Source organism: Carya illinoinensis, chromosome 2 (assembly GCF_018687715.1).
Source record: "Carya illinoinensis cultivar Pawnee chromosome 2, C.illinoinensisPawnee_v1, whole genome shotgun sequence".
NCBI classification, from domain to species: domain Eukaryota; kingdom Viridiplantae; phylum Streptophyta; class Magnoliopsida; order Fagales; family Juglandaceae; genus Carya; species Carya illinoinensis.
The window spans coordinates 8651037-8674022 of NC_056753.1; the positions used below are offsets into that span (position 1 = coordinate 8651037).

At 35.1% G+C, this 22986-nt stretch overlaps 2 protein-coding genes across 3 annotated transcripts; one reads left to right on the forward strand and one right to left on the reverse strand.

Annotated features, from left to right (window-relative positions):
* Positions 1-4639: 4639 nt before the first annotated feature.
* On the forward strand, positions 4640-6190 carry LOC122301995 (dof zinc finger protein DOF3.7-like). The gene is made up of 2 exons (XM_043113328.1): positions 4640-4792; positions 5271-6190. The coding sequence occupies exons 1-2, from the start codon at positions 4766-4768 to the stop codon at positions 6039-6041; spliced, it is 798 nt and encodes a 265-aa protein (XP_042969262.1). The 5' UTR covers positions 4640-4765; the 3' UTR covers positions 6042-6190.
* An 8277-nt stretch (positions 6191-14467) lies between these two features.
* LOC122299946 (ORM1-like protein 2) lies at positions 14468-19300 on the reverse strand. Of its 2 annotated transcripts, XM_043110433.1 has the most exons (4): positions 19177-19300; positions 18857-19086; positions 17468-17616; positions 14468-14861 (listed from the first exon to the last, which is right to left on the reverse strand). In XM_043110433.1, exons 2-4 carry the CDS (start codon positions 19040-19042, stop codon positions 14723-14725), a joined length of 474 nt encoding a protein of 157 aa, XP_042966367.1. In that variant the 5' UTR covers positions 19043-19086; positions 19177-19300; the 3' UTR covers positions 14468-14722. The 2 variants fall into 2 exon arrangements, with proteins under 2 accessions (XP_042966367.1, XP_042966366.1); XM_043110432.1 differs by having other exon boundaries at positions 18857-19234.
* Between the last annotated feature and the right edge of the window lie 3686 nt (positions 19301-22986).

The window sequence follows — 22986 nt, forward strand, 5'->3', positions numbered from 1 at the left end:
TTTTGTCATATTTTTCGTGAAACTAATATGGTTGCAGATTTTTTAGCTAAGAAGGGGTCTATGGGAGAAAATATAGATTTTTTTGGGATGGATTTTCAGTATATACAGCTTAGAGGTTTAATTCATCTTGATCGGATGGGGATGGCTTTTATTAGAGAGAAATGATTTTTTTTGTTGGGTGGGATTTGTATTTAAAGGTATTTCTCCGCCATAAGTGAGGGTTTTATTAATAATATTGGAGTAGGGGCTCCTCTCATACATAGGGCCCTGACTCTTATTAAAAAAAAAAAAAGAAGGTTGTAACTAGAGCAGTAGAAGATTTTGTGAGAAGTATATCATCTACATAAAGAAAGAGAATTAGTGTACCAAAATCAAAATGAAAAATGAATAAGGATGGGTCTGCTAGGCTGCAAAATAAACCATATTTAAGAAGAAAAGTACTAAACTGATCAAACCAAGCACGAGGTGCTTGTTTGAGACCATAGAGAGCCTTTTGAAGCTTGCAAACATGTGTTGAATATTGAGGGTCAACCATTCCTGGAGGTTATTCTATATAAATATATATATCTTCCAAAATTAAACTATGGAGGAAAGCATTTTTTATGTCAAGTTGACGTATGGGCCATTTCTAAACAAGTACTATAGTGATGACCATGCAGATAGTTCTAGGTTTGATGACTAGAGAAAAGGTCTCGATGTAGTCCAACCCATCAACTTGATGATACCCCTTTGCTACAACTCGAGCTTTGAGATGATCTAGTGAGCCGTCGAGTTTGAGTTTTGGCTTGAGCATCCATTTAGAGCCAATAACATGTATGTCAGAAGTGTGATGAACAAGTTGCCAAGTCTGATTTTTATGAAGAGCCTCAAGTTCCTCATCCATTGCAACCTTCCAGCCATGATGAGCTAAGGCAGATTGAATATTATAAGGTTCACGAGGGATATTGGCTGAGGATGTTGAGGAAGTCAAGGCATATTTTGGATTGGGTTTAACAATTCCTCTTTGTGAGCGAGTAACAACGGAATGGGAGAGGGATGCTTGGGAGGTTGAGTTTGTTGAATTTGGGGATGTGAGACTGTTTGAGAAGGCTCAAACTCAGGCTATGAAGAATGTGTGGGTCACCTGTTCATCTCAGACTCAAGATGAGATAACTTGTGCTCAAGTTGTGGCAGCTGTATCTCAGACTCAACCTAGAGTGACTCGTGCTCAAGCGGTGCTAGCTGCATTTCAGATTGAGCTATAGGGCTCCATGTCGACTTGTATCTTCAGTTGAGGAGAGAGAACCTGCAGAAGTTTGTGAAGAAAAATGCCAGTACTGTGGCACGGTGGGACATATTGCAAAAATATGATGGTGGGTGCCCAAAAAGCCAACTCAACAAGATGACATACCACAAACTCTTGCAGCCCTTACCTTGGACAACACCATTGAAACAGAGTGGACCTTAGACATAAGAGCCTCCGACCACATGACAGGTAAGCCAAGTATGTTAACCAATATTTGCAACTACTTTGATGCAGATTCAGTTCTTATTGGTGATGGATCTTTTCTATCAATTCTTGGTATTGGAGATTCTAGCATTAAGCAAAAAAATAATACCTTACCTCTTTACAATGTATTGCTAGTTCCTAACTTTAAAAAAATTTGCTCTTTGTAAGTTAGTTAACAACTCAGTTTCTTGTTAATAAGATGGTAACAGATTCAACCCAAGATGGTAGTTCAACATGATAAGGAAACTCCAACAAAAATAGAAAATGAGCATATCTCGGATTCAAATAAAATCAAATCACCTTTGGTGGTGTTTGAAATCAATCAAGATGCAGAGCATATCATCGAGAATATTGCCCACGAATTTCATGCAAGCTATTACTATGTTTTTGTGTTTAAATAGAAGTCCTCTGTATTAGTTTAAAACTATTGCCTAGTGTTAGGTCTGTCATATATGGAGAAGTCTTAGGTCTGTAATCCAATTGGTCAAAGAAGGTGCAGTTTGGAGGGTAGGGAATGGCAAGAGGATCCGAGTCTGGCATAAAAAATGGCTCCCACAACCTTCTTCTTATAAAGTTCAAACTCCTATCAATAGGTTGGTGTCAAACTCAAAAGTTGCAGTACTAATTGATGAAGTTAGTAGCAAGTGGAACATTGATCTAATCAAGGAAGTGTTTAGTATCGAGGAGGCACATCTTATTTGTAGTATTCCTATTAGTTTGAGGGATGCTAGTGAAAAATTGATCTGGGCCAAGAGTGATAAAGGTGTTTTTTTAGTTAAAAGTGCATATTTCCTTGATTGCTCTTTGAACAAACAGATTGTTGGAGAAGCTTCGAATGAAGGGAGAGGTGATGTGCTTTGGAGGAAATTATGGCAGTTAAAAGTACCAGGGAAGATTAAACAATTTATTTGGAAGGCTCTTAATGATATTTTACCAACCAAGCAGCTATTAAAGAAAAAACAGATTATAGATGATGAGTTGTGTCCTATTTTCCAGAGGTGGGGGGAGTCTATTAGCCATGTACTATGGAGTTGTCCTGCTTCCATGGATGTATGGGTTTTGGGGGGGGGGGGGGGGGAAGGAAGAAAGTCCTTTCAAAAAATGGAGTTCTAATTATCAGGACTTTAGTTTACTATGGGCGAATCTGATTGACAAATTGGATACTGGGTTTGTGGATCAAGTGGTTGTCATAAGCTCTAGGCTAGAAGAAACGGCTTTGTGTTTCATAATAAATTTCTTAGTCCTCCAGTTTTAATTCGAATAGCAGTGGATGATATTGATGTCTATAAAGAAATACATTTGAATTTATCGGTTGAAGCAGGTAATATTTCAATGCAGACTTATGATATTCAATGGATACCTCCATTTGATCCTTTCTTTAAGCTAAATTTCGATGTAGCCTATGACTCTAAAAAGAGAATGATGAGTATTGGCATTGTGGTTAGGAATAGTAGGAGTGAGGCGATGATTGTGGTTTCTGCATCGAGAAATTATGTTAGTTTTGTGTTTTCTGCAAAATGTTATGCTTTGTTAAGAAGTCTGAATCTGTGTCAAGAATTGGGTCTACAACATGTGATTATCGAGGGTGATGCTAAGACAATTATAGAAGGTGGTATAGGGATTAATTCTAATTGTTCATGTTAAAGACAGTTACTGGATGATATTCAACACCTAATGTCGGGACATGCTGATTGGAAGCTAAATTTTGTTAAGAGAAGTGGTAATAAAGCTGGTCACATTGCTGCAAAGTTAAGCATGTATTCAGAAAATGAGGCTGTGTGGATTGACGATGGCCCTCTAGAGATTATGTCAGCTATTTTAATTGAGAAACAATGTACTCAGGTTTTGAGTTAAAGAAATGATATTCCTTTAAAAAAAACAAAAAACTATTGCCAATGTTCACCTTTTTTTTAAAAAAATAAGAAAGCAGTTTTTTATTCAAACATCTCCATCGTTTCCAATTTTTCTTCTTCTCCATCTTGATATCTCCTACATATATATACCATTTTTGTATTGAATCTCATGAATGGCGTGCGTGGGGGACTGATGATCACGAGGAGGGATTCCATGAAAATGAAAAAGACGAGAAATAAAGGTAGAAACATATGAAATTGGCAGTCATGAGATTCCGGCCCCTTGGCTTATACGAAGAGTTCAAAGAATTATTTATTAATAGATCATGTCAGAGTCATAAAAAAGAAACAAACACCCAGCACAATTATTTCTTTACCCTGATGATGATTGATCATAAGATCAATATAAATCTGCGTGGGCTCCACAGCTCTCTCTTTTGTCACTTCCACTGATCGATCATGGAAAAAAAATAAATTAATTAATTTAATGCGCTTTTTGTTTAAATTTTTGTGAAAGTGGCTATGAGTTTTGTTCAGGTACATATTTTCTGCTGATCTACGTACGTACCTTCATCTGTTCACGTACGTCCATTTCAATTCTTATTAAATAATTACTTAAATATATTAACTAATCATGCATGCACTACCATACACATGATTACACACACACATATGTGTATATGCACACATATGAAACCTAGCTACGGATCTACCGCACGTCGACCTTAAAGTACTACACATTTTATATTGTTTTATTATACATTATCCTACACTACATGCATACTATATATATTTTATGTTTATATTTTATTTTATTTATATTAAACTAATTAATTTCTTTTATTTATTATCCATACACCATATATTAAGTAAATAAAAAATAAAAAAGATAATGTATGGTGTAGAAATCATGATGAGGGAATTTTTCTATATATCTCATATATGAAAACTTTCCACACGTGAATTACCTTATTCTCTCTTTACACGCATGGCGGCCCGTATATATATATATATATTATAATTCTGGCCATTATCTGTTTCTTTTTGAAAGAAAAAAAAAAAGAGAGAGAGAAAAAAACTCCAACAGATCATTCCACCAAAAGCATATTTTAAATGAAAAAGGTGTGGGGGAAGAATTATAAGACAAAATAAGACAAAAGTTTCCACGTAAAACAACATGAATAATTAATGAAATGATACATTAAAGTGTTGTCCAAACTCGTCTGCTTTAAGTTTCATCGTTCATAAAGTAGTGTGCCATCACATGCATACAGCCAGCTTACAAAAAAACCTTAAAACATTCTTTTCTTGCACTAGAGACCAGCAGCTGCAGACAAATTAAGGAGGTGAGATTCTCTCTAGATCTCTCTCTCTCTCTCTCTCTCTCTGAAGTCATCCGTTGCTTTTCTTGATCTTCTGAATCATGGATCGTACTGCTCAATGGCCAAAGGTTGGTTGATTGCTTCGTTTCCTTTACTTTTGTGTGTACATGATGAACTGTGTGAACCATTTATTATAGGCCAACGATCAAGTTTCAACTAAGGCCAACGATCGAAGATCAAGTACTTCCACACTAAATTTCGAAACGCTGTTTTTGAGCTTTAATATTCATCGATCGATCATCACTTCTCTACCAGATGACCGATCTCCAAGAGATCATATATAAACCTACTTTTCTTAATTTGTTTGTGTTATCATCAGCTAGCCTTTAATACATAGACTCGTAGATTTATACGCTTTAATCCTCTTTGTCTTGATATGGAAAGGCCATCTAGCTCTTTACACCTATCATAGATAGCTAGCTTCTTGATTTATTATACAAATTCACAATGATATAATATATAATATCCTTTAGATTTTGTAGTTAAAAGACCATAATTATGGGTATGCTTTTGCTCTCTCTCTCTCTACTTTTATGGGGGTTTCAGGAAGAAAGCTTTGGAAAACCCATGGAAGGGATCAACACACGTACAAGGCTTTTGTCTGAAGAGAAAAGGGCAATAAGATCACCTCAGGAGCACTTGAATTGTCCGAGGTGCAACTCAACCAACACCAAGTTCTGTTACTATAACAACTACAGCCTCACTCAACCAAGATACTTATGCAAGACTTGTAAAAGATATTGGACTGAAGGTGGGTCTCTCAGGAACGTTCCTGTTGGCGGATGTTCAAGAAAGAACAAGAAATCTGCAGCAGCGCCTTCTACTTCGTCAAAGATTCCTGATCTTAATCCAGTACTTAGCCTTTCACAATTTTCATCTCAAAACCCTAGGGCCGCCAGGGAAGCCCAAGTTCTTAATCTGGCTTTCCCAACTATGGACAAAAAATATCATGGTTTATCCCAAGGAAACTCTAGCAGTTCTGCTTCCTCTGTTCCTCTTCCAGCTTTTGAGCTCCTAAGGACTGGAAATATTGCTTCAAGGGGTTTGAATACTTATATCCCATCACCTATGCTGGATACAAGTACGTTATACTACTCATCTGCAGGCTTCCATTTACAAGAACCCAAATCAACCCCTGGTTTCTCTGTTGATCGTCTTGGAACTAGGTATGAAATTCAAGAGAATAGTGCAAAGCTTTTGTTTCCTTTCAGAGAATCAAAGCAGATTTCAAGCACAAATGAAGTGGAACCGAGTAAGGGACAAGGGATTTCGACAGGAAATTGGAGCCATGCAATGTTAAACGGAGGATATTGGTAAATAAAATGGACAACGAAAGCAAAAAATCGCCTTTAATTTCCTCTCTTCATTTTTTCCTTGTCTGTTTTACCCGGCTGGTTACTTGCTTTAAAGTTGTCAGAACTAGGGCGCTTATGTCAAAACTAGGGCAGTGCAATTTTTGTGTGTGCGTGGGTTTTTTTTTTTTTCCATAGTTTTTCAGCTGCTTTGTAATGCCCCATTCCGCAGCGGTCGGAGAATTACTTCTTATCACATAAATCATATTTGACAATACGAGACATAGACTCTAAATTCTCAATGACGCATAGGACTCTTTGTTTCAAATCAACTACACAAATATAATCATTCTAAACACTACAAAACCTTAAATAAATATCAACTTTCCAATATACTAATTCAACAAAGCAAAACAAAACTACTGAATAAAACTCTTTAATAACCAAAGTATCATCTTTGTACTTAATCCACTATTCTTAAATCATCTCATCCAATACTTCATAATCTGATCCTCAGTTGAAATATCCAAAATCATTTGAAAAATATTGTGAAGATAAGGGATGGGTTATTAACAACTCAGTAAGCAAAGCACATATCCTAGTGTGTATAACATGAGCCATTTCATAAAGTTTCATATGCAAGAAACAAAAACATTTCATTTTCATATGCAGATCTCAAAACATATTATCAGGAAAACAGAGCGACATTTCAATCTTTTAATATTCAAAAAACCAACTGTTCAAATTTAAAAACACTTTGGCATAACATAACTGAACATTATCATCTTATCATATCATATATATCGTATCATAAAATATACCATATTTAACCATCGTGATAGGGCTGTGTTATCCTCGATGGCCAAATCAGATAGTATTATATTGTGAAATTTTTCATTTTTCAATCTCGAAATCCCAAGTATACACACAAGAAAGAACACATAAAAGACCACTTTGCTTCCAAAGTGGATGCACCCCTATCATATTATATCATGTTGACACTAAACATATCACGTGAACCGATATCATTATATCAGAACCATATTCAAAAATCAAAATAATAGCATATAAGTATGCCAAAGGTTTTTCATATTCATATCATATCAAATCACGTGTGGAACATATTCCTATCATTTTCAAATGATCAATAACAGATCCAAAACATTTCATATCACATGAACAAAAGCTCTCAAATATCATATTCGCTCTTTTTCACATTTTATAACATGTCAAATATTGCTCATGTCTATACTTTTCATGTCAAAAAGTATTTTCTTTTTTATATAGATTTCACGAGTCAATGCAGAACATATAATTGAGATTATTTTCACATTTTCTTTTCAAAACATAACATGCACATTTTTAAAAACTAACCTCCGTTCTTTTTTTTTTTTAATGCAAATTTAATATAGGAACCTCACTTACCTAAACTTATTAACTTTCTAAATCTTCCTCATAACAGTGCCAACAGAAATCCGATCATCACCTATAAAATAGCCAAACTTAACTTTCTTAAATTTCCAGTCAAAATGTCTTTCAATACCTAAATCCGAAATGCCAACATTAACCTATTTTAATCTCTCAAAGAAATCTAAAATCCTCTTATCTCTAAAATACCATCACTTTCTAAATTTATCGAATCTGGTAAAACAACATAAATTCATTTAAAAAATTAACTTAATAATATTTAAAACTCATATCTTTATAAACTATTATTGAAATCAAAATTTAATACTACTAACATATAATGTAGTAGGAAATCGTAATTCTCTTAAACAATAGTAGCTCATAAAATATCCTTAATAATACTTATATTAAAAATCAATGTAAACTATTAATCAATATCTAATTTAGAACTACCAAATATTTATTTCTATATAATAGGCTTAAAGTGTTTCAAACAAAAGATTAAATGCTTACAATTTACTACCAAATCTAGTTGTAAAATTTAATACTAGATCATGTAATTAAAGCTTTTAAATATTTTCTATGAAATCAACTTTAAATATTTTGTATGAAATCAACTCATCTAAAATATTTCAACAGTTTCTAAAATATAATAGCCAATCTATACTTTTAATTTACAACCTAATAAAATAATTATATCAAATTTAAATAATATAAATAGCTGAAAATGCATTTAGTAAGATACACTTAAACCGGTTTTAAAGCATTTAGAATTAAAATCTTATTATTTACTACTGCATGTGAGCCCTCTTAACCGCTGGAAACAACAAATACGTGAAACAAATAAAACAAATCTTGAACCAAAACTGTGTAGCGCAGGAGACAAACTCACCAACAGAGGATGAGAGGCGCGATGGGACATGAGCTAGGCAGAGGTCGACGGTGGTGAACTCGGCAGCATGGCACTAGAGAGAGAGAGAGAGAGAGAGATGAGCGAGAGAAAACAGAGAGAGAGAGGGAGGGAATGATGAGCAAGAGAGAACACGGCGTGATGGAGAGTGAGATGTTACCAAAAGAGTAGTGGCTTGGGGTGGCGGCAGATCATGGAGTGGCACGTGGGTGGCAGAAGGGTTGCTGGTTGGCATCGTTAAGCTTCACTGACATGTCACGGGGCTACAGAACTAAGTCGGGGAAAAGTGGTTTTATTGCTCTATTTCGGGGGGTCAAAAACAGGGAACATGCAATGGCTTGAATGGTGGCTTGATGGTGTAGGAGTAGTGTGGTGGAGGAGTTCTTTGTTGCACCAAGACTAAGCGAAAACTTCTGTGGTGATCTTGCAGGCCGTTGGGTTGTGGGGAAGAAACCGAGAGATGGAGGAGGCATGAAGGAGGCTCACGGTGTCACATCGTGGGGTGGTTCAATGGTGAGTGGTTGACGGTGCTTGAACACGGTTGGGCTTTGTGGCTATATTGGTGGCTTTCGTCGAGAAGGTTGGTGTGTATCTCGGGTTCACATCGGCAGCAACTGGTTCGTGGTGGTTGGATGGTGGCATTTCCAAGTGCCTTGTGACTTGGTGCTGAGAAGATAGATAAATAGAGATAGAGGGCATCGATCGATCTACAAGGTGAAGTATATTGAGAAATCGAAATGCTTGGCATCGAAGGAGTGCACAGGTAAGGAAACAATAAAAAGGAAGGTGGTTACGTGCATGGGGCAGCGGCTACCATGCAGTTGCCATGCTTGATGCGGGAAACTTCTTGTACGTAGGGAGGAGCGGACGAGTGGGAAAGAAAAAAGTAAAAAATTGGATGTGAGTGACGGGAATGAGTAACCGTTGGGTGGTTGTGAGGTGATTAGCAGTTGCACAAAAATAAAACTGTGTAAGGTCGTGAGACGTGGGTCTCCTGCATGGTGAGAGAAACTGTTGTGTGAAGTGTGATCTAAGTGTATAGTTACCTAAGCATACATGCTGGTTGAAGCCTAATGAAAGATCCCGATGATGGATCTGTGCATTTCTCCCGATCTTATTTTTTTGTATTTTATTACTTAGTGATTAAGTAAATATTTTTTTATTAATATTATAAATTTTATTTTATTTTTTAAAATATTTAAAAGTATTTTATAAATACATAAAAAAATAGTAAAAAACCTTGTTAATGCTTGTCGGGATCCAAATTTAGATCCCGAGTCAGTAACTGCAGAGCCACTCTTTGACTCAACGTGAATGGTTAGCGTCGAAAACATCCCCTCAAGAGTCAAGTTGGTATTCTCGTGTGGTAAAGAAATAAACAAAAAGTAAGCTCAACAATATTACTAATTGTTTTATGTAATCCAAATTATTTGTACAAACAGTAATAAATATTAATATAGAATCCAATTTATTTATTTATCTCTATGCTATTGAAGATTCTAAAATTCATGTAAGAATTTAAAAATATTTTGATCTGAATTAAGTTAAAATCTAAAATAATTAACAAGAAAAATAAATATCTGCCATGACCCCAAACATCAGCCCATTTCCATGAATGATTATAATTAATATGAATAATATGGCATAGAGTCATAGAATGTGTAAATGTCATGCAATCGTTTAGAAAAATAGTGGGGTCTACGATTAAAAAGTTAGTTTTTTTTTTATGTAGGTCTCATATTAATTTACTCTTTTCAAAAAGACTACAGAGTACTTGCACAACCACGACTGTAAATATCATCTATATATATATAACTTTCCTAAAACGTCCCATCTTTTTTTTTTTATTTGAAGTCTTGAGAGGACAACCCAACATTCCTCCTTGGCCGACATTTATGAAGAAATATTTCTCCTCCAAAGCGATAATCGATTTTTTTTTTTTTTATTAAAGTTACTTCTTATATAAGTGAGAAATGTTTTAATGAAGAAGGAATTTCATAAAAATAAATTTATAAATTGTCGTAGTTATGTAATATTTAGATTTTTTTTTTAATAAAAATAAATTTATAATCTAATATATATATCACATCAAAACACATCAGATTATAAATTTATTTTTGTGAATTCTTTTTATAGCTAAAGTAATTTTCTAAATAAAATGAATCATATAATATTTATTGTTTTCATTATAGATTTTTTAGTCAATAATATTAAATACTTAATAAATATCGCAAGATTCACTTCATATGTTTATTTATATTTCATTGAAGTCTAAGTTCAGACATAAACATGTGAAAATATTATGGTCTCCTCGTTGCCGTCTCACCATGATCTTAAGCAGTACGTAGTAACTGCACAAAATTCCTCTTTCCTAATTCATTAGTCCACCCTGTTTCCCTTCAACACGAGTCTTCTTTTCTTGAACTGTTACATAATTATCTCAGATTAATCATTTTAATCCAAAGCATATAGGGTTGGCTCTCGGTCTTAATTAATGAGGGATTCTAATTCTAGATAATTTCTAAGGGAATTAAGAAAAAAAAAAAGATTAAGAAGTAGTGTATGATTTAATTAGAGTCGAGAACAAGTTTGTATGCTAATGTCGATGAAATTTTTGGTGATGCTAGTTTTGTGAGTTTGGAAGAGCTTTGTTTGAGTTTTAGAAGCAAGCAATTTTTTCTTTTTGAAGTAAATGGTAGTATTAATAAGGATAGGCAAAAATCAAGTACACAAGATGGTATATAAGAGATAAAACCTATACAGGTCGTAATAGAGGAAACAAGAAAATCATGCAAATTTAGGCTATTAAAATTAATCTACAGCTATAGCCCAAAGAAATAAAGTACAGAAAAATAAAGATCGAAGCTCCTCTAATGACTGCTCCTTATCTTCAAATATCCTCTCATTACGTTCTCGCCATAAGCCCACACAATGCAAGTGTGGACCATCTTCTACACAACTTTGATTTGTGGAGCACCGCCTGGAATTATCCAACTGGCCAATAACTCGACCACTGTAGTAGGCATCACCCAGTTTAATTCTATTTGACCGAATACTTCTCTCAACTTGGCTCTACCTGTATCACAATGTAGCAAGAGATGGTACACTGTTTTGCCAGGTTTCTTATACATATAGTTATCGCAAATTTGATGTGTTTGGGCCATAGGGACAGGACCCACCAGCGAAGTACCCACCACTGGATAATTGTCGTTGATGGAGTAGGTCTCCCTCCTTACGAGTTCTCCAAACGAAAGGCTGAGGCCTTCGAGTTACAAGCTGGGCCTTGTAACTAATGGGCTCCCTATGGCCCACAGTTTTCCCCACAAGCTGAGGCCTCGTGTTTGTGGGCTCACGCTCGTTACTTGTTTTTGCAAGCATTGAGGCCCTTATAACCCTACATTGATCAGTATTCACCCCCGACCAATGCAAGGCCCTTGCTTACCAAGTTCATCTCCTTACTTATTAACCAATTTATTTTGGTTTGCATAACATTCAGTTGAACCTTAGTTTCCAACAGGATTTCTATCGTCTCCCCCTCTGTCACACCACCTTCTTGTCTGCTATCACCACCTTGCCATTGTACAGGACGCACCACTCTTATCAGAAAGAAGCCCCCTAGACACGCTTCTTTGATCCCCTATGACTGAAACTTGGTAACCTCCCTGAAGTTGTTTCTCCTGTCAAATAAAAAATTCCCTCGGGGCCTCACCCATCCTCTTTCAGCCACTGCCCTCTTCCTCAGGAACAAAAATAAAATTCATCCTCCATCCACCACCATATTCCACCACCGCCATAAAACAGCCTAGATCATTCGCACAACGTTGTGCTATAAAGCTGCAGTTACCTTCCCAGATTGTGGTGTAAAAATCCTTTTTTTCTTCACTTGAACACGCATCCATGGCCTTGTTTAGCCACTGCACCGATGAAGGTCCCACAACCACCTTAGCCACCACCCTCCAACACCTCTCTATAATAACCAAATTGCCCCTCACTTTCACAAGAGTAAAACGTTTAGAGTACTAAGTGCATGTTTGGGATTGTGGTGGAAAATATAGCTTATAACTTTAGGACTTATAGCTTATAATTTAAGTAATAAGTTCTACTATTAAAAAGTTATTTACTGTTTAGTAACCATATGTTTAAAGCACTTTCAAATATGTTACATTTGTTTAGAAACAAATTAACAAAGTACTTTTTGAGATAGAAATGACAATTATTTGAATTTCTAAAAATTATGATCATATCCTTGAAAGTTTGAAAGTTGTAATTATCTTAAAGTTATATGAATATTTTCGTCCATTGATAGTCTTTTTAAAATTTGAATTATGTTCCGCATTATCCGAATGAGCACGTTTGAGAAAAAATATCAAAACGATATTTTTTCTCAAATGTACTTTTTAGCTTATTTGAGATTAAAAATGCTTTAATATGTAAAATCCAAATGACTCAATTTTTTCATTAAATAGTTTTTAAGTATATTTTAAACATTTTTTAAGACTCCTACCGCAACCCCAATAGGCCCTAACTCCTTAGAGAGACCCATTTTGTTCACTTCCATCAAACACCCATCACCTTCCATCTTAATAACTTGTAAACTGAAATAGAAAAAAAGGAAGAAAAGAAACAAAGGAGGGAATCAGCTCCGGCAAGAAGCACCAGAGATGGGTTTATGTGTGTGCATGAGAACAGAAAAGACAAAAGGGAAAAAGTGTACGAAGAGAAAAGGGTCATCCCAAAATAGAATAATTAGAAGCAAGTAATTGTAAGCATATTATAAGTTGTGATCTTTAGATGAAGTTGAGAGTAAGTATCATATGTTAATTAAGATGGATATGTGTTGATAGGTTTGTGTACCATTTGTATTTGAGTATTGTATATATGTTATCATGTTTAGCTAAAATTGTGTATGAAGTATGAGGGGTCTTATATATTAGGGGTGTACAGGAACCGTCCAAATCGGTCGTAACTAATGGAAACTGGAGGCTGGAGTCAGGAATTGGTCGATTGAAGGTAGAAATTTGCTCAAACCGACGTTGGTCGATTTGTCTCGGTTTGAACCAATGTCAAACTGTCGAACCAGCCGTTGGTTTATATATGTTTATTTGTTATATATGAAACGACACTGTGCTTCACTTGCTTAAGTGAAATGACATTGTTTTAAGTCCAAAATTTTGAGAAAAAAAATATATGGAATGGCGCCGTTTGGTTTAATGCATCAAACGACACCGTTTTGGGTTAGGGCTGAAGTGAACCCCACCTTCCCCCCTCATTTTTTCTTGCACCATTTATTCTTCATTTCAGCTTTCCCTCTCCTCGTTCTCATATCTCTCAACCCTCGAGTTCAAGCTCTCTCTCTCTCTGATGCAATCTGTCAATCTTCATCACAGATCTCTCATCTCCCTCTCAGTCTCAACTCTATCGCTCATCTCCCTCTCGAATCTCTCATGATTCTCATCTCCCTTTTAGCTCTAATAGGGCTTTTGACACATGCACTCCTCAACAACAGTCTCAACTCTCTGATTCTTTTTTCTATTTTTTGGTTGTTTGATTATTTGTAATTTTGTTATGAGATTTACTTGAGTTGTGAGATCTTCGATTTGTGAGATTTTTTTGTCAATGAGTGAAACTGACGAGAACACCGATGAACCGAGGGTAACCAACTGGAACTACTCCGACCGGTTTTACCCTCCTTCATCAGCTGGTTTCGATCGAGATAACTCCCTGAAAAACATATTAATGAGGTTTCAATTTTAGACCAAAACCACACAAATATGGTCAGTGTTCACCCCTATTATATATCATGATAATATTTGTTAAAGAGTAATTTTAGATACAGTCTCCACGCATTCATTTGAAAAACAAATAAGATCTACCATTAAAAATTAATTTTTTTTACATGGATTCTAAATTTCTTCATTTTTTTTTCAAAATGAGTGTACTGAGAACTTATACACTCTAAAGCTACAAAGATCATTTCTCTTTGATAAATAGTAAAGTTAAAACAATGCAATTTCTCCATAAGTAATGTTATATACAAGTCTATATTGAGACCCCAGATCTCTCTTATTAAAGACCTTCCTGATATGATACCAACTCCACTTCTGTAAAGTTCTAAAATGATGACAATCACAACATCAAAATATGCGATAAGTTAACATCGCCGGGATAATCCATACACATCAAATTTCTCCGCTGTACAAAGATCACCGATACAATAATTTTTTCAATATCCAAGAGAGCTTGAAAAAACAGTCAGGCACAAAACATTATATATTTGGATATCCATCCGGTTCTCACTTCTATACAAAGATACAAGTTTTTATCACAACAAGGTAAGGATAAGAGTCATATGCAGATAAAACCAACATTTTCCTGATTCAAACTGTACTTCACTTATCTGCATTGATTCCAAAAATCCGGACCTTGTGCATATTGGGGAACTTGGCAATAACCAGGACGATCACTGCCAGGGTATTAAAGAAGAGCATAGGGTGCTGGTAGTCAGTCGTGTGTGAGGCTATCAAGTACCTGTCAAAACAAAAGGAAAGAAGAATCCATGTGATTCTAATTGCAAAAATCAGAAACAAATCCAAGCAATCAGCATACATGTACTACGACTTTGACTGTGAGGGCCTCTAACCAAATTACACACAAATATCACAGGTTAAGATACAATACTGACAGAATATTTCACAAGGAAGTCGCATCTTGATTAAACAACCTTGAGACAAACACAGATGCCACTATCAGCAAGAACAAATTTGGGACTCTGTTCGGAGACTGAACTCCAATAAAAACTTTTGATTTTCAGTTTCTGCCTTGCCTTGATAAAAATTTGAGAAAAGAAAAATTCTAAACCCAGGCATACAGACAGAAGGCCCCACGGACGACATCTTACGTGGAGTAAAAAGCATTGTTTTTGGTTAAATAAAACTGTGCGTTTAGTTGAAGCCGAACTGCTGATGAATTCCTCCATCCACATTGAAACGGTGCATTTCACATTTTGCTCTAGATTGCTCTAATTCCCCCAGCCCTCTCTCTGCCCTGCCCTCTCTCTGTGTGACTCCCCTTCCCATTACAGAACTCTTAACCCTATCTACCCTTTCTGTCTGTCTGAGGATTTTTCTCCAAGTTTGATTTGGTCCTAGGTAACTCACTACTCCAATCTCAGTCAAGAAATAGATGAATCCTATTCGAATTGGGACTTTTAGAGAAATAAAGGTCAAGACTGAAGATTGATGAGAACCCCTTCTCAATTTCTTTTCCAAAACCACAATTCCAAGACCAAAACTTAGACACCAGACAAAACTGCAAAACTCACCTTATAGGAGTAGGAAAAGAATTGGGGGATAGAAGGGGAGGAACGAGTGCTGTGGTTGGAGGACAATAGAAGACATATCTTTCTTTTCTTCCTCCCCTCCTTCCAATTCTATCTTTCTTTTCTTTTCTGTTTTTTTCTTTTTTCCTTCTTTACAAATTTTGGCCCAATCATTCTTAAAGAGAGAGGGTCTGTTTGTGTGTAGTGTAAAAAGACTCTAATGTAGCCTGTTTGGAATGTTTGGGTATGGCATGAGAGAGAGAGAGAGAGAGAGAGAGAGAGAGTGGGGTGGTGAAGAAAGACAGGAGATCATGAATGGTGGTTGTTGGCTGCTGGGTTGCAGTTTTTACCCAGGACTACTTTACTTGCTTTGGAAGTTGAAACGGTAATTAGAGGAGAGTTGATTCTACCAAAATACAATATACATCCCGTTACATATTTTTTTAAAATAAAATAAATACACGATGCCACGTAGTGAGGGTGTGCGTACAGGCACAATTTTGTGCCTGTATGTAGCAGTACTGTTGAGAAAATATATTCAGAATATTGAGGTTTTGCTAAGGAGTCCTCTTAGTAAAATTTACGAAACTGGGGTAAGCTGGTTTCTCATGATTGCCAATGGGCATCTTGCCAGCAATTGTTTTAGACCTTGATATCCTAATTTTAGGAAAAAAATCAGGGTTGGTCATGTTACTGATACCATCACACTGCACCGGCCAACCTCACTTGGTTTTTAAAGCCACATCCATATTTTATAGAACAGAAGATTTGATAACACATGCTATGGAAATGGGAAAGTTTTGCCAACCTGCATCACCAGAGTGTGCAATGAACACAGATAAGTTTGGTTTGGAGACTGATGATAATATTATAAACTTTCTTGTCTAAGATTTCTGTGTAGACCAAGAATTTCTCTATATTATTTTATGATCAGATAAATGTAATTTCATCATCTATTTATCAAAACTATCTTTAGATTTTTCAGAATCCAGAATTTTAGACTGATTTAAGGGACACTCTCATAGCCATATAATTATTTTACTATCAATAAATATAATAATATCACCTGATCAAACACGTTGAAATTTTTTCTTTAAATTTAAAATTTTATATAATTAATCTTCATTTAAGACTGGATTATTACAAGAGATTATGTAAAATGAGAAAGTTAAAAGGAAGAGAGGGAGAAGAAGAATAATAAGACGAGTGACTGGGAAGGACCAAAAGCTGAAAAGAAATCTTAAAAATCTGGCCTTATGGTTCAGCACACGATTTTCAGTGACTGGCAACTTGGTTCAATAGTTAAAATAGTTAAAACATCCCCAAAACCAACCACACTGAACCGTCAACATACCTAGCTAAAATTATCAAGTAAAAAATTCTTATAACAACAAAGCCATTATATATTTGGGATCCATTACAACATTTAACACTAAGAAAGTTTTGAACACACACACACACACACACAGATGAAACATGGAGACAAGCAGCAAAAAAACTGGCTTGATAACAACAATTTGTTCCTACTTATACAATTTAGCCCTTCAACGCATACATACATACATACCAAAAGATATGCTGGAAGTTCGAAACAATAAACTGCTCAACGTACATATATTACACATCAATAGATATGCTATAAGTTCACAAGCATTAACTGCTTGATGCAAATGGAAATAGATATACTAGAAGATCACAATAGGTTAATAAATATGATACCAAAAAAAAATAAAAAAAATCTCAGAAAGGTTGAATGACAAATAAAATGACTTTCATAATTTGATCATGTTGGTTAATACCATAGAAGTAAACTTACAGCACAACAGGGACAACAGTTAAGAACTTTCTGTTGCGTGTGAGCTGCTTTCCATCATCTATTTGCTCCCACCAAGTCAACCTATTGTAGATACCCTGGTCTTCAGCAAATGGAGTTCCTTTCTTCCAGTGGAAGAAGTGATAAGTAACCTGAAGGAGATATAATCAATCATATTACTCACAGAAGCAAAGCAACTTAATGTATCAGTGAAGGGCATAAACTCAAAAGGCAGAACAAACATTTTTAGTTTTAGTTTTTATAGGTAGAAGAATAAAAAGATAAATTATCCCTTTCAATAATTTATCAACACAACGGTTTCTGGTTGGCCAGGTGGGCCTTGTCTAAAATGGAATTTATTTTTATAACAATAAAATTCAAGCACACCTACAGGATTGAATGCATTGACTCAACCTCCACATATAGAAGGGAGGGTGGGTGTGTGAGAGAGAGAAAAGAAGGAAGAGAGAAGGGGCGGGGGGCTGAGATTCCACTTGGTCCAAGGACCAGAGGTAAAGGGGTGGATCACAGTAAGGCATGTTTTACTTCCAATCTTGCTAAGGGATGGGAATTCTTTTGCTTTGCAATGCTCTGGGGATGGGAGTGGCAGCGTGCAAGGGGTTGCTTGAATTGATTATTCATTGATAAGTTAAGCTTGAATTGATTATTCTCACAATATTGAAATTGAAAGAAGGTAGAAATTAAGCTAGTATAAAAGAAGAAGTCATTAAGTTTCATTTTTGTATAATACAAATCCAGTCTCTAATTCCAAAGAGCTCAACATATACATGACTAACTTTGAAGCCCCAGTACGAGTCCCAGGAATGGTATTTCTTGTAAAAACCAAAAAAACCTTGTCTGAAACTCTGACCGTCTATATTCCAATGTATGATTCGTCATTATTTCAATAAAGCTTTCATAAGACTGATTTCATATTCTCCCACATCAATACAATCCAAAATCTAACATTCACGCACTTCTCCACAGAAAACAATCAAAGCCGATTCTACCTTCAAAGAAGAAAATTTACAACGTGGGTCTGCACTCTTCGTCAACAAATCAGCACAAGAGACAAAACAGCAAATATCTTATACCCTAAAATCCTAAAACCCAAAACAAACTCCAATCCAACAATCAAGAACATTAGACACGCAAAATAATCAAAATCCAAACACGTGCACAAATTAACAACACAAGAAAAAGGCAAATCAAACAGTGTAATACAAGCACAAACTCTAAGACCTAACCTACATGCAACCAATTTGAACCCCTAAAATTTAAAAACAAAACACGCACAAAGAATAACCTTCAAAATCCGAAAACATGACAAACACGAATAAAGAGCAGAGAGAGAGAGAGAGAGAGAGAGAGAGAGAGAGGGTCTTAACGTACAGCGAAGTGGCCGAGATTAACAATGGTCCAGGCCATCCCAGGAGCGCAGCCAAAGATTGAGAGGACAAGCAGCCAAGAGAAGAAAAGAATAAGGATGTAGGTGGTCCATACCCCTGGGTACATGAACCACTCTGTGTTCCTATTCAGATCCGTCGGCTGCACCGCCGTCACGTACAGACTCGCCATTCCGACTTTTCGATAACTTACTAATTTTTTGCCTGTCTCGAATCCTTCGATTGGAAAATAAATTTTTGAGCCCGAATAGGTGATGGAATTGAACAAAAACCTCGAAAATCAATGACCAAAACAATAACTCAGACCTCTCTCTGTCTCTGTCTCTGCCTCTTCGTCGGGTGGATTGAGAATGAGCCAACGACTACCCGGATAGAGATTAGAGCACAATGGGACCCAAAAAAATCTATGGACACGACGTCGTTTCGAGTGGTCTTTTACTTTTATATTTAATATTCAATATACATATTTTTCCTTGTCCTATGTTTTAGGACAAAGTCGGGACAAATTTGAAGAAGCACACAACCTCGGCATAAATATATCTAGTCCTTTCTTTTTCCTCTCATCCTTATCATCATCATCATTATTATTATTGAAAAAATATATATAATTTTGATATTAATCACAATGCTGGCCATAAGCCATTATGATAAATTGAATATAATCGACAACACAATCAATATCTATTAGTCCATCCTTCGAGAGAATAACTTTCTTTGCTAGTTGGTGAGCAACACCATTGAAGTCCCTCTTCACATACTTAATTTTTCAATAAGAATTAGAAAGTAGAGTTCTTATGTTTGAACAAAGACAGTTAAGCTTCCTTGCACAGGCATCCGGTAATGAAGTTGCTTGAATCACCTGACTAGAATCACCTTTAAAAGATTAGGTAATCTAAGTCAAGATCTTGACAAAATAACACAGTAGCAGTTAGGCTCCTGGCTTAAGCAATTCTTGGATCTACACAATAAAACATAGGTTGCATCAAATTTGCAAGATTAGAACTAGAACAATCTCTAATAATTACTCCAATGCCAATCTTATTATACTCATTTTTGATAGCCACATCCCAATTCACTTTAACCCAAGTAGGTGGAGGAGCTTCCTAATGTAATGCAATAGGTTGTGTAATAAGTCTAGCGACAAGTTGGTGCTGCATTGCATCCTTAAAATCCACAAATATCTTGCTTACTAACAGAAGAAGGTGAATGAAAACAACCATAATAAATGGAAGTACTCATTCTAAACCATATAAATTGAGCCAGTATAGCAAAGAACACCAAGTCCTGCTACATTAGTCTGTCATACATTTGTTCAAATATGCTAAAAAAATTAACTGTTGTGATGGCAACTTTTTGGATAGCTGGTGAGCCTATAAGCCACACATCCTTGCTGAGGCTCATGTCCATAAAATATGGTCTAGGAATCACATTTTTATTGTATAAATTGACTCTAGTAGGCAAGGCATCAATGCATGTATGGCATAGGAACATCCAGGCAGCATTAGTGGTTTGCAAAGACCATAGCTTATTCCACAAACTCCCATGCTTCCCTTAATTAGAAGATTCTCCAATAAACCATGTTGAGATTTGTCTATATAAATGATAAGCACCCCTAACTGAAAACATGTCATTAGCAGTTCCCCTCCATATCAACTTATCTGTAGAAAGCATGACACTGTCTACAAAATGAGGATTCCTCGGACCATTCTTGCAATACATTGCCATGAGTTTTATATGGAAATGAGAATCCCTTGTGATGATTGGAGCAGTGAGTTACCTAGGACCAAATCGAACTTGGAGCAAAATCCTTAGGCACAAAGAGAAAGGGTAGTTAGGGTTAGGGTTCTATAATTGGAAGGGGAGTCGCACAGAGAGAGGGCAGGGGAGAGAGAGGGCTGGGGTAGTTTGAGCAATCTAGAACAAAATGTGAAATGCACCGTTTCAACACCGGTGGAAGAATTCTTCAGTAGTTCAGCTTCAACTAAACGCGCAGTTTTATTTAATAAAAAACAGTGCATTTTACTCCACATAAGATGCTATCCATGGGGCCTTCGTCCGTATGCTTGGGTTTAGAATTTTTCTATTTTTATTATTATAGACAATGTCAGTGATTTAGTATTATCCTTTCCAACATAACTTCTTGGAAGACTTTTAACAAAATATAGGTTTTTATATAAATAAAATAAAATTATGCTTTTTAACATCATTTTTTTTCTTGAAAAAAATTTAATAAAATATAAGATGTTATATAAAAATAATAATAATCCATGTACAACTCGGTACTCTAATTTTCAGATATCTAAAACTTGGTTTCACCAGGGTACCAGCCTGGGTTTTGAAACCCAGTTCCAGACATGGGTATACCTGGGTACCTAAATTGAAAACTCAATGACCTCCCCTAGTTATCATGATAGTAAATAGAAAATATAATAGAAATAGGAATGGAGAAGATGAGGAGGAGAATGTAGGGGAAAGGAAAACTCTGAAAGCTACATCTTTATTTTCAGTTGTGATTTAATATAAATCAAATGCTCCTATTTATAGAAAAATTATATAGAGATGTGATAAGATAAATATCTTAATCTTGATCAACCATTTTGATTTGATAATTATGAAAATTAAATGATTTTATAAAGATAATCAAATAAAATTCTTATTGAGTGAGAGTTTGATCAACACGTGAGGGGAATGTTAAGCATATAATCTAAATAATTAAATCCATAGTATCAGAGTAGAGGTCCTGAGTACCAGAGTAGAGGTATTGAGTTTGAACCCTCACTTTACAATTCAACAATTTAATTAAATATTCCATGTGCAAGAGATTTTACAAAAGGAAATTCACATTAGATCTATTTTATAAGTGAAATTATTATTAGAAGTTTGAAAAAGTTGTATTCGGTTTTGCATTTGGAATTATAATTAGATAAAAAAGTTAAAAATTAAAAATTAAAAAGTATTTTATACTTGAATGATATTTAGAAAAGAAATATCTGAGATTACCTTATTACATAAACAATGCATAAATTATCAGCCACAAAACTCACTTTAGTATACTATTGGTTCGTCTCGTATTGAAACACTAAGTACCAATGTACTATTCATGTTAGAATGACCAGTGTAGACAATTGTCTGCATCTGAGTTTAGATCTTGTTTAGTTATACAGATGAGATGTGATGAGAAATCTGTGAATAGTAGTGAAATAATTTGAGTTAAAATTTTTATACAATTTTGGAAAGTAAGAGAAAAAATTGAATAAAAAATTATATTAAGTTAAAAGATGGTTAGAATATAATTTTTATTTTGAGATTTGAAAAAGTTAAATTATTTTTTGTATTTTATTTAGAAGTTTGAAAAAATTATAATGATTAGGTGCTGATTGGATAAAAAAAAGTTAAAATTTTTGAAATTAAAAAATATTTGTATTTGAATGGTGCTTGAATGTTGGTATGAGTTTGTTTTAAAATGTTTGTAAAACCAAACCAAACCTAATTACAATGACATAATCACATTGTGATATGGTGGGTTAGGGCAAGTAAGTTTCCTTTGAAAGTCGGTTTTCCAATCGTTTTACACATATTTTACTTTTTCAGTTTAATAAAATTTTCTTGTACACAATTTATTTTAATAATCAAGGATGTGCTTAAATTAAATCAGAGATACAAGAGGAAGGGGTGGGATGCCCGGTGCCCCATATAAAAAAGGACGGTGCTACAAGGACCGTTGCCACCGTTAGGCAAAAATAATTTTTTGTCTTTTTAATTTTTTTTAAATTATTTTTTAATACTTTTAAACATTTTAAAAAAATATAAAAAAATTATAATAATATTAAAAAAATTTCTTAATTATTAAAAAAAAAAATTAAAAAAAAATAAAATAAAGCCAACAGTAACCGCCAGCGGGAGCCACCAGCGGTGGCCTATCATTTTCCTATAAAAAATCCCATTACATTGACTGTAGTGCTGTGAGAGGAGTGTAAATTATAAATAAATGGGCAATAAACAATTGGTTCATACTCATGTTCCTCGTCAGAACTGAGGAGGGGACCACCATAGACGGTTTATTTTGATCCAATAGGTTGATAGATCGATCGTGGCTTGAAGTCCCAATCGATGGCA